Below are 13,242 nucleotides of genomic sequence, written 5' to 3' on the forward strand. Positions count from 1 at the left end.
AAGGGTAAATTGGATTTTATTCCAAAATATTGTGACTTCAGCAGAGATAGATAAACTCCAAGTTCCAACCATTAAACTGGATACCATTAAAGCCAAAGATAATATGCAGATTTTACAAAATAGTTCCTTTTGTCTGCCAAAGTACTAATGAGTAATATGGGAATATGATAACAACAAAATCCAGATTCCACCTACTACCATTTATATCACAGGTAACTAGACTAGGTAATTTAGTTTATAGAGGCATATAGGTAACAAAATAAACCAACTCAGATTTAAATTAAAAATGTAAAGCTAAAAGGAAAGTATACAAGTTTTAAATTTATATACCATATAAGAATGACAAGTATATATTTCACGGGTAGAACTACCCGATTTTATTGAACTACTCGAATTCTATATAAAAAAGTTTAGAACAAGAATGAGATTTAAAAAAATTATTGCCATCATAGGAATACAGTAGTGAGTATACATGAGTAATATATTACTTGAAAAGTTAAACAACCGCATATCTAGATTGAAGCCTCTCAATCCCCTAATTGTTTTGTTAGTCAGTTGAGTAACAAATACATATGTAAAGGCGTTTGATTGTTCTTTTTTATGTTTTTGTTTGCCTTTTCACTTTAAAATTGAGAGTTTTAGGTATTCGGTTAGTGACATCATGTTTGCTTTTACGCCTAAAAGTAGTCTTTTACAAAAGTAAAAAAGCTCTACTTTTTGGAAAATCAGTTTTTTCTAACCGCAAACAGTAGGTAAAACAAACGGTAGAGAAGTCCAAAAATTGAATTAGACAGGTGAAGGATCTTTTATTCTGTGACAGGAAAAATCACAAATCTGAAAAGCAAGCTCCATAGTCAAAAGAAGCAAATAATAGACTTCAGACGCAAGTGGATAATCTTCGTGAAGTGATGACAGGAAGTGGAGAGTGGCGACCGTCGATAGACATTGACAGCAGTGATGATATCAAATACATCAATATCATAAAATTACAACTAACTCATATTACCAAATTTAATTTAATATGTCATTATTTTCTATATATTATACACTATAATTTAAAAATTCCAGACTATAATTCATAAATCATAAACCCTAAAAAATATATTCTAGATTTCTAATTTATAAATTGTAATCCTTAAAATATATTAAAAGTACTGATTTTACATAATCTAAAATTATGACTTGACATAGTTGTAAATAGTTTTTAAAAGATGAATTTCTGCGTAATTGTTGGGCTCAATATATTTTATTGTTCAATCTATTTCTATGTTATATCATAACATAACTTGGTAATTTATATCTTTTAATCTTCTGAAGATTGATGATTACATGTTTTTGGAAGGAAAATTATTATTTGTTGTTAAGATTTTAATTTATGATGATTTATAAAGTTTACGGAGTAGTAAATATATTGCATAACACTCATTTGAGTTTTAAACTAACACTTCAAAATCAATTAGGATATTTGATAACATCGGGATATTATCCAAGGGTTCAAAAAGGATATTTACCGAAACGACCACGTATTGGGAGCGCCAAGGAAGCAATGGCGTATCAAGCAAGTCATCCGAGTGGCGGATCACTAAGACTCTGCCACACAAGATCCGTAGTCAAACCTACGCGAGATCCGCCAGCCAGCCTCGATCCGCCTGGCCAGCGGTTGAGCCGATTCCCATAAAGACAATTAATGGACCGTTAATGAGCTAACGGCCACACTTAAAGGAGATTCGTAACCGCCATTAATGAGGCATTAATGGGGACTTTCTGGTTACTGGGAGTTACGATCACATGACTATAAATAGCTTGCACCCCAAGTTATTGAGGTACTCATTCACTCTCTTCCTTAAACCCTACCTTGTCAATATAGTTTATTCTCCTTTTCTCCATACTGACTTTAGCATCGGAGCTTCCCCCCGTCGAACCCAACGACGCCCCCACAGGGAAGGAAGCTGATCAGAAATTCATCACTGGTGTAGGTGCCGCGGCCTCGCCCGGAAGACCCGGGGGGTGGACACCGTTGACGACAAATGCTGTGATTGGCGCCGAAAGCAACCAATCGCGGAATCAAGCTGCTCGGCAGGGCCGGAGCTCGGAGTATGGAAGAGTCGCCACCCACGAATGGGAAATGAACACCAATCCCTTGCGGGAGACCAGTGAGGGCTCGGGAAACTTAGGTACGAGCCGAGAAGGCTATCTCCTTTCTGGAGAAAGGCTACTAGGCACCCCGATTTACAGAGTTGGTCCAACAATTTCCAGATTTATTCAAACACTTTAAATCTACTCTATTCTATCATTTTGGGCCTCCGAACTACCCAAATTGGATCATAGTCTATAACGGAGACTCCTAAAACGATGTTTTATTTCAAAACGTTATTTACAAATATTTTTAAAATCTATATTTACAACGTTTTAATCCCGAACTACCCTTAAATCGGGTCACAGTTCGTGTTGGGATTTTAAAACGAGGTTTTTATTGAAAAACAAAACGAAACATTTATTTAATACGAGACGGAAATTAAATAAATACGGAATAAACAAATGCGATAAATAAATAACTTAGAGCAATAAAAACTATAAACTAAATAAATAAAGGAAATAAATAAATAAATAAATAATAAAACGAGTCTAGTCCTCGGATAATACCTCAAGATCGGTATTGACGGCTTGATGTCGGTTGATTCCACGATTTATGATTTTTCGGTGTTTTTTCGTGTTTGGTAAAATATTCAACTTTTGGGAATTTTCAAATTTTTTAGGAAAAAAAATGTTTTTTCCCAAAAAAAAATCACTTTCTCTCTCTAAAAAATGTTTTAGAGTGAGAAGCTCTCCAAACCCCCCCCCCCCCTAAATGCATGGGGATCCATGCCTTTTATAGGCACGGATCCCAAAGTTGGGCGGACGCCCAACATCAAGTTGGGCGACGCCCAACAGGCGCTGGGCGGACGCCCAACCTTGAAGTAGGCGCGCGCCCAACTGCCGTTGGGCGCGCGCCCCGGGCTGTTGGGCGTGCGCCCAACTGCCGTCGGGCGTGTGCCTGACGCGGCTGGACGCTCGCCCAACGCCGCTGGGCGCTCTCCCCACGCCGTCGGGCGCTCGCGAGCCGTCGGGATGCAATTCTTCGGGATCCTTTCGTGGTTTTTTTTTATTATTTTTTATTTTTTATTATCGGAATCAACCGCTTTAACCGTCTACTATGGGTTTTCGTCACAGGTCCTCCGACTCGGTGTCTACAACTGGTTATCAATTGGTGCGGTGAACGTGGAATCCTAACCTAATAAGGATTTCGTTCACGTTTTAAACATGACAAGCGGAGGGTCCAATCCCTCAATAGGAACAGAAACACCACCCATAACACCATCAACTAATCCCGTTATGAACGATGGTCGCGTTGATCCTGATGCACCAACCGTGCATGGAGAGGGAAGCATGTCACCTGACTCTTTCATTGAAATTTGCGCAGGATCCATCGAAAGAGAGCATGGACCCGCCATGAAGAGTCGACTAAGGTCTTACCTGACGATTCCCCCATTCACCCTCCGTCGTCCTCCTCCAGCTCATACGCCATCACAATGGCAGAATACTCTCATAGGACCCAATGCTCGTGACTCGTCATTTTTTCTTTCTCACCCTGCGGACTCCACAGTTGTTAATCCAGTGCTCGCCAGTAGCCAACTGTTGAATCGAAGGCTGTTTTCTGAGATACCAGAAGGGAGTCAAAGGAATGATCCAGCTCTTCCTAGGGTCACCGCAAACCCTGGGATCACCATTGGCAGTCAGGAGGGTCGGAGGCACAAGAAGCGTAAAAAGACGCATGGAAATGAGCGGTCTCAATCCCCTTCTCGCCCTAGGCGTAGATCACCCCGGCGAGGTAGATCTCCTCCAGCATCTGACCGAAGGAGAAGCGAGCGGCAAGCTGGGTCACCTCAATAGGATAGGCAAAATCCGCCACCAAACCAAGGAGAAAATAGGCGAGCTCCTCCAGGCGGACGTGGCGGAGGTGGTAGAAGGTCACCATCAGACCCATCATCCGACTCTAGCTCTTCGTCTTCTCAGAGTAGACCTCCAAGTAGAAGACGTCCTAGGGAGAATCGAGGTACTATGGCGGAGCAGATCAGAGCCGAGGTACGTCGTCAGAACGAGGAGAATGCTAGGCATAACCCATTCGCCAACCGTGATTCGCCATTCACTGCGTGGATCGAGGCTGAGGAAACTGAGAGGCACTTTAAGATTCCCAACATCCAAGTCTACTCAGGTGAGGATAATCCTGAGGCCCATGCAAGAAAGTATCGCATGTTGCTTGGCCTTAATCGGGCCAGTGAGGCAGTGCTGTGTCGGATGTTCATCACTACGCTCAAAGGTCCTGCCTACGACTGGTTCCAGTCCCTTCCCCCAGGATTGATAGACAGTTGGGATCAGTTAAGCCGAGAATTTTGTGCGAAATTCGCCGGATGCATTCCTCCAGTGGTTAAATCGCGAAAGCTCTTTGAGTTAAAACAAAAAGAGAATGAACCCCTTCGGGAGTATGTCGACAATATCAACAAGTTGTGTATACGCATTGTTGATGTGGATGTCTCCATGGCAGTAGAAGCGCTAGTGAAAAACACAACATGTAAAAGCTTACAAGAGAATTTAATCAGAAACAAACCAAGGAATATGGCAGAGCTGATAGAAAGATGCAAGGATTTCATGGAGGTTGACGACATCCGCAGAGAGTCTGTATCTCCACCCAAGAGAGACAAAGGCGAATCTCGTAGACGGTACAAGGAAAAACTCTCTGATTCGTCATCCCGAGGTAGGCGAAGAGGATCTAGGAACAAATCCGCATACATATCGTCGTTTACGCCATTAAATGCCTCCAAGAGTGAAGTGCTAATGTGGATAGAGAACAGCCAGCACAAACGGAGCATTTCATACCCCGAACCAAAAGGAGGGGAGTACACCAACACGGGGAAAAATCCCAAAAATTATTGCAAGTACCACCGGAGGAATGGTCATGAGACGGATGCGTGCTGGGAGTTGGCCAGGGAGATAGAAAGGCTTATCGAAAGGGGAAAGTTGGACAAGTTTGTCCAAAATGATAACAAGAAAGGAGACGGTGATAAACCAAGAGATGATCCGAGAAAGAAGGCGAAAGGGGTCATTAATGTCATAGCGGGCGGACCAGGATATCAACCTATGCTAAAGAAGACAAAAACCGCTGCTCTTGACAGGATGTCACTCAATCGCCCTTTTGCGGATGTAGGCCCAGAGGTTCCTCCTCATGTAGATGCTCTGTGTAAGGGGGGGAGTTTGGCCATAGGCAAACTCAACCCTAGTGGCAAGCTGTGTGGCGTATGGAGCTTACCAACGTACGCGGATGGGAGGACCCGAGTTGGTATAAGAAACACTATAGGGGGACAGGGACTACCCTGGCGTATGGATCTCCGCCGCCCCCGGGGTCAGTAATCGGTACTGGCCTAAGTGATCCGCCCTAGTCTACTAGAGACTAGGAGAGTCGGGCATACGTCCTTCGGGAAGGAAGGCGGATGTCTCCGTAGGGTGGAACCCTACGGACATTATGGGGGCCGGTGAGCGCCCCATAGTGCGAGCTCATTCTAGGGCGAGGCTCGCCCCACAGAGAGACCCTTCCGGGACAGAATAACGACAGAGGCATTGACGGGACCCTTCGGTAGGAGTTGGCTGGCCGAGACTTGGGGAAGTCGAGGCGCCACACGGGGCTTAGGCCGGGCCTAGGATTACCCCCGTGACACTCTGGTCATCACCATGATGGTGGAGGGATGGGAAATGAAAAGAGTAATTATCGACACTGGCAGTTCATGCAACGTCATTACAAGAGGGGCATTCGCCAAGCTCAAGATCGATCCTATCCAGGTGGAGACCACCATTGTAGACATCCTGAGAGTAACAGGACACACAATCCAGACGAAAGGGCAGGTAATGTTGGAATGTGAGTTGGCAGATGAAGATCAAGTCTGGAAGGGAGATCTGGAGTTCTCCATTATGGATGGTCAGTTGGCTTATAATGTCATCTTGGGACGGCCTTTCATCTCAGAGGCGGCTGCTCTCATATCCATTCGCCATTTAACCATGTACATCCCTACTGCCAAGGGAGGAGTAATGGTCAAAGGGAATCAAAAAGTTGCTCAGAAGACATATTCGGCATCCTTGACGATTCACCCACAGTCTAAGGATGATGAAGAGGAGGAACTTGTCACAATGGCCCTGGGAGATACAGAGATGTTTCTTATGGCAAATGGAAAGCAGGTACGAATCGCTAGAGGGCTAAAAGATGAGATTAAGGCAGATATTACGAAGGTTCTCCTCGAATCAGAAGATGTCTTCACATGGAAGGATGAGATCCTCCCAGGGATTAGTCCAGATGTGATTACTCATAAACTTAATATCGCCGAGGACGCGGTCCCGATAGCACAAAAACGGAGGAATCATGGTCCTGAGAGACAGAAGGTGATTGAGGAAGAGATTTCTAAACTCAAGAAAGCGGACGCCATCGAGGAAGTAATTTATACGCAATGGCTGGCGAATGTTTTACTAGTCAAAAAGGCGGGCGGATCATACCGCATGTGTATTGATTTCACGGATCTCAATAAAGCTTGTCCCAAAGACAACTATCCTTTACCATGTATTGATATCTTAGTAGAGGGAACCGCGGGACACGCCATGTATTCCTTCACTGATGTGAAGTCGAGCTATCACCAGATCCCGATGGAGCCATCTGAAAGGATCAAAACTTCGTTTGTGACACACCAAGCGACCTATTGCTTTAAGGTCATGCCTTTTGGACTCAAAAATGTAGGGGCAACTTACCAGCGGATGATGAATAAAATATTCGAAGGGAGAAAATGTGACAACTTTTCTGTCTATGTAGATGATATGATCATCAAGAGTACCGCCGTGGAGAAGCATGCGGATGACATAAGGGAAGTCCTTGGGGTCCTTCGACAGCACAATATTAAATTGAATCCGGAGAAATGCACCTTTGGGGCGACTTATAGAAAATTCCTGGGATTCATGATCAGCCAGAAAGGGGTGAGTCCAAATCCAGACAAAATTCAAGCTGTTCTGGATATGAAGACGCCACAAAGTGTTAGAGAGGTACAACGTCTTAACGGGCGTATCATAGCCTTGGGCAGGTTCATTTCATGCTCAGCTCGTAGATGCCTACCCTTCTATGAAGTGATCAAAAAACAGAAAGCATTTGAGTGGAATGAAGATTGTAAGCAAGCTTTCGAAGGAATCAAGCGCTTCCTCACGGAACCTCCCATGATGAGCAGACTATTGAAAGGTGAGAATCTTTACATGTATGTCTCTGTTACAGATAAAGTAGTTTGTACTGTCATGATAAGGGAAGAAGACGGCCAGCAGTATCTGATCTATTATGTGAGTAAAATTCTAAAAGACGCCGAAACACGATATTCGAAATTGGATAAGATGGCACTGGCCGTTGTCACCACTTCGATTCGCCTTAGACCTTATTTCCAGGCTCATACAATCATTGTCCGTACAAGTATACCCATGAGGAAAGTACTGCAAAAGCCAGAGACTTCAGGGAGATTGATGGAATGGGCAATCCGCCTGGGTGAGTTTGATGTCCGTTATGAAGGTAGATCAGCCCTGAAAAGCCAAGTTTTGGCAGACTTTGTGAATGAATTCACTGAAGAAGGCGTGAATCTCCCCAAATCTAAGGTTGAAGAATGGACGATGTACACTGATGGGGCTTCTTCCGTTGAGGGTGCAGGGATAGGCATTGTGATTAAAGGGTCGCATTACATAAAACTACATTATGCAGCAAAGTTAGACTTTCTCGTAACAAACAATGCAGCGGAGTATGAGGCCTTAATATTGGGGCTACACCTGTTGAAGGAGATTACACCCGAGCGGATCGTGATCTATAGCGATTCTAAGCTCATGGGCAACCAGGTAATCAAGAATTTTGAAGTGAAAGATGACATCCTGGCCAAATACGTAGAAGAGGTCAAAACGCTGCTGAGCTACCTTGAGAACAAGGAAACCAAGTGGGAGCTGGTCCATGTGCCTCGGGGATCAAACACAGAAGCTGACCATCTCGCTAACCTGGCTTCTAGCAAGGAGCAATGGGCGGACCTACAATACCCGTTCGACGTCAAGACGGCGCCAGCATTTGTCTCAAAAACTGTATCTCTTTTAACATCCGTTGAAAGCGATTGGAGATCACCTATCCGCCAGTATCTTGCAGACGGAACTTTTCCCCAAGACAAAGAAGAAGCTCGGCGGACGGTAAGAAAAGCCGCTTATTTCTCCTTAATAAATGATTGCCTATACAGAAAATCTTTTGGACATCCCTGGTTGAAGTGTGTCACGACGGAAGAGGGAAAATAGGTCCTCAATGAGCTACATGAGGGTACTTGCGGAGCTCATGAAGCATCCGCCTCCATCTTGAAAAAGTCTAGACTGGCGGGATTTTATTGGCCCACGGGGAACTTGATGCTCAAAGGTTGGTAGAATCCTGCCACAATTGCCAGGTTCATGCAAATGAATCCCACACGGCTAAGCATCTTCAAAGGCCCATCATCGAAGGGCGACTCTTTGTAGTGTGGGGAATCGATGTTGTCGGTCCCTTTCCTCCTACCAAAAGACAGAGAAGGTATGTGGTAGTAGTTGTGGATCACTTTACGAAGTGGGTAGAGGCCGAGGCTGTCTCGTCTATAAATGCAGAACGGATGGTCGAGTTTGTCAGAGACAACATAGTTGGAAGATTCGGAGTTCCTCACACAATAATTACTGACAACGGGACGTAGTTCAATTGTGGAGAGTTCAGAACATTCTGCGAAAGTCAAGGCATTCAAAACAGGTTCGCCTCCATTTACTACCCCCAATCCAACGGGATGACCGAGGTAACAAATCGAACGATTGTCAAGGGCATAAAAAAGAGACTAGGAGAGCATAATAAAAAGTGGGCGGATCTGTTGGGCTTTTCTGACCCATGAGGAGCCCAATTAGGGTTAGGCCCATGCTTTAACCCTAGGAGTATATAAGGGTAAGTTTAAGAGTGTTTTTTAAACCTAATTTTCGGCCATCACAAAAGAAAGGAGAAAGTGAAAGTCCATTCTTCTTTCATTTCGCCCAGCCACACGAAATTGCCCATAGCCGGAGATTGAACCGTTGGATCGTCGTGAAATTTGGACAGGAGCTTCCTAACACCTGTTCGCTTGTTTTCACCGGAGCGATCGTCGTTCGGAGGCTTGGAAGACCAGTTCGTACCAGGGGCAGATTGTAGTCAGATTTGTAACTTCTTTGAGGTTCTTCTTTTCTTTTGTGTTGTGATTGATTCCATACTTCTTGAGGGAAAATTCCAAGATTGTATGTTGATTGTGTATGCCTCTAGTGTTGTCTAGGGATGAACTTGTGTATTGCCCATTATTATTTGATATAGTGGAAGGTTTAAGCGGACTACGGTCCCCGTGGTTTTTACTCCTTGCATTGAGGGGTTTTCCACGTAAAAATCGTGCTTGTTCATTGTGTTTGTGTGGCTGCCATTTAACTACTATTGTTGCTTCGTTGTGTTTGGTTGTTGCTCTACTAATTAGTTTCCTCATAGATTCATTCAAGTCGGGAAAGGATTAATAACGAAGGTTAATTCCGCATTATTGTTGTTACCATTGTTAGTCTGTTTTTCCCATCAGGATCACCTCATGAATGTCCTATGGGCATACAGAACCACTCCTCGAACTGCGACCGACGAATCACCGTTCGCCCTTACTTATGGAGTTGAAGCTGTGATCCCCATCGAGATCCAGATTCCTAGTGACAGAGTCTTGTTTTACTACGAAGACATGAATGACCAAAGGTTAAAAGAAAGTCTTGACCAATTGGAAGCAAGACGAGAGAAGGCGTATGTGCGAATGGCCGCCTATAAACAAAGGATTGCAGCCTATCACAACAAACACGCCAAACTCGTGGATTTAAACCCAGGAGATCTTGTACTCCGAAAGGCGGACAAAATTCAGTCTTTAGAAGGCAAAGGAAAGTTGGGGGTCACCTGGACGGGGGCCATATAAAATTGTCACCAAAATTGGACCTGCGCAAATATTTCGCCAGAAAGTAAAATGTAACCAAGGTCTTGAGTACTCTTTTTCCTTTAGTAAGTTTTTTATCCCATGTTGTTTTTCTTATTAAAGGTTTTAACGAGACTCACGCATAAGACCAATCCGTTGTAATAAAAGCGCATCGCCATTTAATAAAAAGCAATGTTCATCTTGCAAATTATTTCTTTGAGTACTTTTCTTGCAGTAATATAAATATTCCATATTCAAAAAAGGGGAGGTAACAAACGCATTCCCACAAGTAGAATAATGTTATCATGGCATAACTACTTTCTCCTCAAAGATAGGAAACAATTGATCCCCGTCAGAGATAGAGTTAAAACATTTCTCAGACGTGAGATCTTTACACTCTCACACACTCTTTCCAAAGAAGAGTTTAAAGTCCTAGTGGCGGATCGATTCATCTCAAAGATAGGAAGCCAATCGATCGCCTAAGGCAGCTTAACTTCCTCTAAATGAATAAAAGCTCCAAGCCTTCACAAAGGCTCACATTCAAGGGTGTGGCTGGCCACCTACCTCGAACAAATCATAAAACCTATAAATTTACTTGCTGAAAGATATAAAGCGTAAAGTAAAGATAAATGGTTGAAAAAAGGATTAAAATAAATTGTACTCAGTTACATTTACAAAACTAAACATTTATAGAAGTGTCCTCCTTAGCATCTTTCTCACCAGATGCGCCCTCCAGAGGGACCTCCTTCTCTACAGTAACGATTCCTTCCTGAGGAACCGTACAATCAACTATTTCGTTATTCTTATCACCCACCCCCTGAGATGTTTCGCCGAGGTCCTCTGATTCGAGATCGACAAGGGGTTTGCTCTCTTCGGCGGATCCGCTCATCACCTTGCGAATATGATCACGGATGAAGTCCTTAACGTTCAGGATCTTGCGATACTTAAGGTAATCCTCGACCTCGGGGACCACGTACTCTGGGTCCACAAAATCAATCTCGGGGTGGGCAAGTTTAACGTATGCCATGATCCATTCGCCATAATAGTAAGCACGTTCCGCCGCCAGGATCTCCGCGTTAGACAAGGCAGCCTTATGGTCTTTAGTATCCTCCTCCATCTTCTCCTTCAGGCTGCGGATCTCAGCATCCTTACTCTCATTAAGAGCAATAGCGGAGGCAGCGTTCGCGTTGGCAACGGCGACCTCTTTCTCCAACCTCTTTATGGTCGCCTTATCCGCCACCCCTTGGAGTAGATCCGCCTCCATAGCACGCATGTGCGTGTAAGCCTATCAAAACAAAGGATGGGGTAAGGAACGAAAATCTCCTCAAGGAAGATCACTCTTTCATCCAAAAATATAAAATAAAAAGAAAACTCACCAGTAGGAGATCCCTTTTACCCATCTTGGCATGGGCAGACCCAGAGAACTTGTCCTGGTTCATTTGCACTTCTCCAAGCTGACCAAGAGCCTCATCAAGGTCGTTGATAACGGACTCATTCCTAACGGACCCCTTATCACCATACTTGGCGAGCCAATACCCTCCTAAGTCAGGCTTCACCACCTACGCAAGAATTAAAAGGCCAAAATTAAGATTCATGGTAGGAAAAGAAAAGACGGTGAGGCAAACATACCTGTTCTAACTCCGTTATTGGCTTCTCAGCTCTCATGGCATCCGCCATTAACTTTCCTCCACCGGAAGCGATAGATTTCTTTTTCTTCTGTAGGGGAGGATCCGCGGCGCCTTCAGTAGGACGTTTCCCAACACTCTTTTGCGGATCCGCCACCTGCGTACCCTTCTGGGCCTCCAGCTCCAGCTCCTTTTGTTTTTTACGAATCTCTACAAGGGCGCGACTTGCCTCAGACAAACCCCTGACAATGGAGCAAAAAATAGTAATCAAAAGGAAAGAACAAAAGTACCTTCATCAAATTGATAAAACTTCGCATAAGTAAATCCACTCTCTTCGCGGCGGATCAGGGGAATGTCATTCATCATGAATTCCAAAGCATCGGCGTACGTCCAGGCCTCTGACTTGATGCTTTTCATGAGATCTGCCACCTTCTCGTCACTGTCCGTCAATATACGAAGATCTCCAGCCATATGCAGAGGTTTGGCATTCCAAACCGAGGGGAACCCCAGAGGTTCGTCCTTTTTTACCTTAACGAAAAAGAATTTTTCATCCCAGAGATGGACGTTCGACATCTTACCACAGAAGGGCGAGTAAGTTTTGAATTTGACGAAAGTATAGAAAGACTCGGATTTACGCTTCGTGGGTTTATGAAGGGATCGGAAGACTCGAGGATTACAGACCACCCCTAGGTTTGAAGCCAAGTAAAAGTCTAAAGCCACATCCAACCTGCCATTTGGATGCAGCTGGCAGACAGTGATCTCAAAATACGCTAGGATATCCGCTATCATCTTGGAGAGAGGAAGACGGAACCCTCTCTCCACATGGCAACTATACACAGTTAGATATCCTACAAACGGACAAGCGGGTCGTTGGTGTGTAGCCGTCAACTCAGTCTCATAATTCTTGATCCATGGATAGCGATTCACTAAATCTGCTAGATCCGCGGCGCTCATACGAGACGGAGTAGACTCCGTCCGAGGCGCCTTTTTCCTAATTGGGGTTGAGGAAGAAGCCTCCATCCCAGAAAATTTCCTAGAATCAATCGCCGGAGCAGTACAAGTCACGGCGACGGAAAAATTTTGAGTTCTACGATTCCTACTCTCCCTCACCGAGTTGCACAAATCCCAGCTAGGCGTACTTTCAGAAGAGTTAGAACTCTCGGAAGAAGTGGTCCAACTAATTACCGTTTCAGAGGAAGTGGTCAGATTAAAGAGTTCGATGGTAGACTCAGAGGTAGAACTCATAAAAAATCCAGAAAACAAGACGAAAAGGTTCACTTACATAAGAGTTAGGAGCTTTGAAGATTCTTGACGCCGGAAAAAGCTCTGGAAAAACTCGAAGCAGAATGAGGGAGGAAGACGCAAATGAAACTGAGAGAGGTTGAAGAAGGTATCCCCTCTTACCTCGAGTAGCGCGTCTATGACACTTGTCGCTCGATGAGTGGCCTAGAACAGAGTGACCATAAATGTGGTTCATCATGACGGCGTGCAGTGGAACTCAAAAGCCCTAAAGGACTTTAACGGAACTTAGGGGAGGCTTCTGATAACATCAGGATATTATCCAA

General features: G+C 44.3%; 1 protein-coding gene across 1 annotated transcript; it reads right to left on the reverse strand.

Moving 5' to 3' along the window:
* Window positions 1–10,720: 10,720 nt before the first annotated feature.
* Window positions 10,721–11,904, reverse strand: LOC136210859 (uncharacterized). The gene is made up of 3 exons (XM_066002278.1): window positions 11,682–11,904; window positions 11,429–11,611; window positions 10,721–11,337 (listed from the first exon to the last, which is right to left on the reverse strand). The coding sequence occupies exons 1-3, from the start codon at window positions 11,727–11,729 to the stop codon at window positions 10,732–10,734; spliced, it is 837 nt and encodes a 278-aa protein (XP_065858350.1). The 5' UTR covers window positions 11,730–11,904; the 3' UTR covers window positions 10,721–10,731.
* Between the last annotated feature and the right edge of the window lie 1,338 nt (window positions 11,905–13,242).

This window comes from Euphorbia lathyris, chromosome 1 (assembly GCF_963576675.1).
Source record: "Euphorbia lathyris chromosome 1, ddEupLath1.1, whole genome shotgun sequence".
In the NCBI taxonomy this organism is placed as follows: Eukaryota; Viridiplantae; Streptophyta; class Magnoliopsida; order Malpighiales; family Euphorbiaceae; genus Euphorbia; species Euphorbia lathyris.